We start from the raw sequence: 4618 nt of genomic DNA, 5'->3' as shown, positions 1-4618 counted from the left end.
TGTGGTAAGGTTCTTGAAATAAACAATAAGAAGAGATAAAAATTAATAAACAATTCCGATATTTTGTAAGTTTTGTACAAAGTAAAACATATAAAACATCCTTTATAATATATAATTTTAAAATTATACTCTCCATGAGTACATTATTACCATTTACATGTATAATTAATTGATTTGACATACATATTAAATAGTATAGGAAACGTAAGAAATATAAGGAGATTCTAAATGTAACAATCAAACTCTTTAAATTAAAGAAATTGAATTATATATACTCAAATAAATAAGGAGATTCTAAAAATATTTTCTTCTAATTAATATGAAAATATTGAGACTATTCGTATCCTAATAATCCATTGTTTAAAACAAGTTTCCATAGAGAAATTTAGTGAAACAAATCCATGTCACAAACAAGCTTGATCAAACTAGTTGATAAAGGAGTGAAAGTAACTTATAATTCATTTAACTTTGAAACATAGACAAAGCGGAACCATGAATTTGTTGAACCTCTGAAGTCCTCTTATGAATTCTGATTTGTTTGGACAGGACATGACTTTTATCCTATCTTTGTCATTATTGATATAAGAATCAGATATGTTTTGCCATCCCTATCTAAATCAACAAACTCAAACCCTTAAATGCGTAGAGAATGTGTGGTTAGAATCATAAATCAGCCATGTTAGGTCCTATTCATCATCCAACTACGAACAGATATACTCATATGTATACTTTACTTGCACTCTTGACCCATGATAAAGATATTAGACACTAGAATATGACATCAGCACACATGTTTTTGTGACATTTTTCAACTTTAGAGGCTCTTTTTAGCTCCACGTGAAGGCTAAGGGGTCCAATCAGAGAGCTTAAATGCCATCATCTCATTCGTGGCCCATGACAGTCACTATGGTCACAACAATCATCCTTAGTCACTGATATATGAAAAATAATGCACAGACATTAAAAATGACAACTGCTTGCTAAATACTCTCATTTATAGATTGGAGTGAAGTATTAATCAGTTAATTTGCACCACAAACAAGGTTGTTCTACCAAAAAAGTTCGCATGATGACATTATATTTTGCATATACACATATGTTAAGGTATGTTTTTAGTATTGAACTTTGATGCGAAATTGAAATTCTGCGATATATTTTGGTCCTCAAACTTTAAAAATGAATGAATATAGTCTTGTTAATTCAATTACGACCGATATTGAGACCGATATTGAAACGGAACGTGTCAAACAATGAAAACAACTCAAATGTCATGAAACGTGTTTGATAAGTAAAAACAAATTTAACGTAATTGGAATAAAAGTATTATATCCATTTTCATTTTTAAAGTTTAGTGACTAAAATGTATCAAATTTCGGATAAGGACGAATTTCAAGTTTGTATGAAAGTTCATACATTTCTTCTCTTTTGGCTTTTTCAATAATAAATGGCTTATTAACAGCAGTATCACATGGCTGCATGGCAATTGTCTTTGAGTGCCTCTGTGAGAAACTTTAACAATTGATGAAAGAAAAAGCTTCACATTAGTTGCATTCTAGAGTAAAAGGAGTTTTCTTCTAGGAGCTGACCTTAATAAGATACTACATATACATGGATTTGAGACATGAATCAAATTTCATTTCATTGAACCAAGCATTGATTTGAGTAGAATGTAAACATTGAATTACTGGGGCCTCCTGACAAGTTAAACTGATTTTAATGTGTATAGATAATTGGCATGGCAGAAGAAAGATGAATAACTAGATGGACCACTTAATTTATGAGGTAGTTTAAGAATTAAAAGCAGCCAGGTTCATTCCTTGGTGGTCTTGTTAAGGTGTCGCTTTTGCCAGTTGAATATTGCTCTAAGGACATTCTCTCAAATTGAGGTTGCAAAATTATCTGTTGGACACTGAAACTTTGTCTGATCAGAAGCTCCTGATTCGTATCACATTTTGTCTGTATTATGGGCATAAACTCTTGTTATCACATTATTAAAAGGTGCTGTTGGCATGAACTTTTCATCCATTGCACAACAAAAAGTTGAAATGATAACAACATAATTGCCTATGATTACCCCCTCATTGCATTTAAAGGTCGATTAGCTTTACAATAATGTTTTTCTTCTCTCTTTTGTTGGTTGGATGCAGTTATATAATACACATCTCAAATTTCTTTTTCCCTTTTCTTTTTACCTGTGGTCCCATAAGGAAGACCATGTGTGGTGAAAAGGGAAATTCTGAAATCTATGCTAAGTCATCTTTCTAAATAGCTATGGTCCTAAGGATCAAATGCATCTTTATATGAGATCAAATTCATGAATACAAGACATCCAGTTTTATCAATATATTCTACCAGAAACTGCAAAAACTTATGACAGTAAACATAACAAAGAAAAAGGAAGAATACACGAAAATCAGCAAGAGGGAGACACGACACGCATGTATCATTATTGACAGAAAATGATTACTGTTGAACAACACATCTATCATACAAATTGAAGACTCGTGATACATAATTGAACTAAGAGTAAACCTTCACTCTGGTCTCTTGTATTGTATATGTCAGTCATTTTAGTCTTCTCCTTCGTTTACTTTAGTCCCTAACTTCAGAAAATGTCATTCACATCCTTCATTTAATTTCATTGATGTTAAGGACCAAGTGAACAGCATTCTCAAAGCCAACTACTAAAGTAACATTTAGCAAAGTTAAGAGACTAAAATGATTGATGCATACAAACTAACTTAGGATTTACTCATTGATGAAACTTCAAATACACACACATGTATTCAAGCAGAAACTAAATGTACAAGAGTTGTGAAGGGTGTGGTGAGAGTGAGCGCTGAAGTGGGGGTGTGGCATAAGCATGTTGCTTATTATGTCTTGGACCAAAAGTTCCCTCCTTTGTTTCTGCCTTGAACTCTGTCACATGAGGGTATGTGTCCGACCTGCGACGGATTTGGGTATTGGAACTAGGTTTGTCGTATGCTGTGAATGCATCTGCAGCAACACCTACAGCTTTCTGGCTCTTGCAACCCAACAGAATGCTAGGACGCCGCCTCTGCATCTCTTTGATGACTTTTGGTTTGGCATTTGAGGAAACTAAGGATGTTTTAATTGGACTCCTTGTTGTTGCTATTGACCTTTGATCATCGAAATCTGACATGGCTGAGTACTCTAAGGCACTGGCAGTGGCTACACTCCACTCTATGCTTGCCTCACTCGGTGCATAACAAGTTGTGGGGCTGGCACAGCTAGAAACAATATTGGATGTGGATCTAGCAAGGAGGGAGTTGGATTTGCCTGTGAGGCTTTCAATCTCAAACAAGTCTGAACTTGCATCACTCTCAGCATCATTGTAGTTTCCACCAGCATCAGTTTCTTCAATTTTAGGAGCAGCTTCCCATGATGTTTTTGCCAACCTTCTATCAAAGCTCAAGGACTTGCTCCTGCTATCTAATATTGGAGAGCCAAACACTTCCAATGAATTCCTCGGCTTCTCTGCTTGAAGTTGCAGTTTCACCAGTTGATTTCCTGAGCTAGAAGTCACAGATGAGAGTGATGAACTCTTCTCTCTGCTCAATCCCTGTGCCAACTTCTCTGGCCTTTGGAAATATGCATCCTTGCTGATCAATATTTCTGCTGCATGAGGCTTAGTCATTTTAACTAAATGATTAGCCTCTGGGTCAGCATTGAAGATATTTCTTGAAGTTGTTTTTCCATTACTGGCATCTTTGATTTCACCTGCATGGTCACTAATATCAACAGAATTACTGTCAGAACAATAGCATTTGCAACCAAGACTAGCCAGAAAACTCTTCCTCCGCAGTTTGTTTTTCATGTTCTTGGAGGAATTCCTCACACCACTTTGCAACAGTGCACTTTGGCTGTTCAAACTTGACTCAGACCGAACACTAGGAGTTCCATACTGAACTTTGTTCTTCCTAGTTACAAGAGCTGTCTGTTCATCTTTCTGGGGCTGGTTCTTGTTTGCATCATTGTTAACAACTCTTGGGGGGCTTTCCATATCTTCTCCGTTGAAGTACTTTTCAGCTCCAAACACTCCAATTTCTCCATCATCTTCCTTCTTTACTCCATGGTGAAGATGCTCCTTTCTGTTGCTGGCAAAGCCATGGCCTGATTCACCCAGGATCTCTTCTTTGCTGTTCAAGTATGAAGAGAAGGAGGCATCACGTAGGTGGTAGTTGTTGTTCTGAGAGTTGAAACTTTGCAACTGATGGATATTGCTATTGGAAGTGGCTGCTGAGATAACCATAGTGAAAAGTATGAAAGCACTCACAGAAAATGGCCCAACAGAACTTGTTTGCACAGAGGCTGATAGAAGAAAAGACACAAAAAGAACAAAAGGAGATTGAGAAAAACAACAGTGGTACAGACAAGGATACTAAAATAGTTTGAATAAATGAACTAATATTATGACAAATTTTGAGTGCTAAAAGGCCATGAGAATAAAGAAAGGTAGCAAGGTTGAAAAGAAAACTTAGTTCAGGAAATGGATGCAGGAGAGAATTTAAAATGAATCGCTGAATAACTGGTTGGCACATTTAAGAGCATCTCTATAAGTAGGCTAATGGAATATGAAAAATGTCAAATAGGTAGG

The 4618-nt window shown here is 35.7% G+C and overlaps 1 protein-coding gene across 1 annotated transcript; it reads right to left on the bottom strand.

Annotated features, from left to right (window-relative positions):
* Positions 1-2401: 2401 nt before the first annotated feature.
* LOC114173074 (protein PHYTOCHROME KINASE SUBSTRATE 1-like) lies at positions 2402-4618 on the bottom strand. Its single transcript, XM_028057292.1, has one exon. The coding sequence runs from the start codon at positions 4271-4273 to the stop codon at positions 2798-2800; it is 1476 nt and encodes a 491-aa protein (XP_027913093.1). The 5' UTR covers positions 4274-4618; the 3' UTR covers positions 2402-2797.

The sequence above is a fragment of the Vigna unguiculata genome, chromosome 2 (genome assembly GCF_004118075.2).
Source record: "Vigna unguiculata cultivar IT97K-499-35 chromosome 2, ASM411807v1, whole genome shotgun sequence".
In the NCBI taxonomy this organism is placed as follows: domain Eukaryota; kingdom Viridiplantae; phylum Streptophyta; class Magnoliopsida; order Fabales; family Fabaceae; genus Vigna; species Vigna unguiculata.
This window is presented reverse-complemented; position numbering and strand designations above follow the sequence as displayed.

Bases quoted from the DNA above. Each gene is read 5' to 3' on its own strand.
- LOC114173074 (XM_028057292.1), bottom strand. From the start codon at position 4,273: ATGGTTATCTCAGCAGCCACTTCCAATAGCAATATCCATCAGTTGCAA.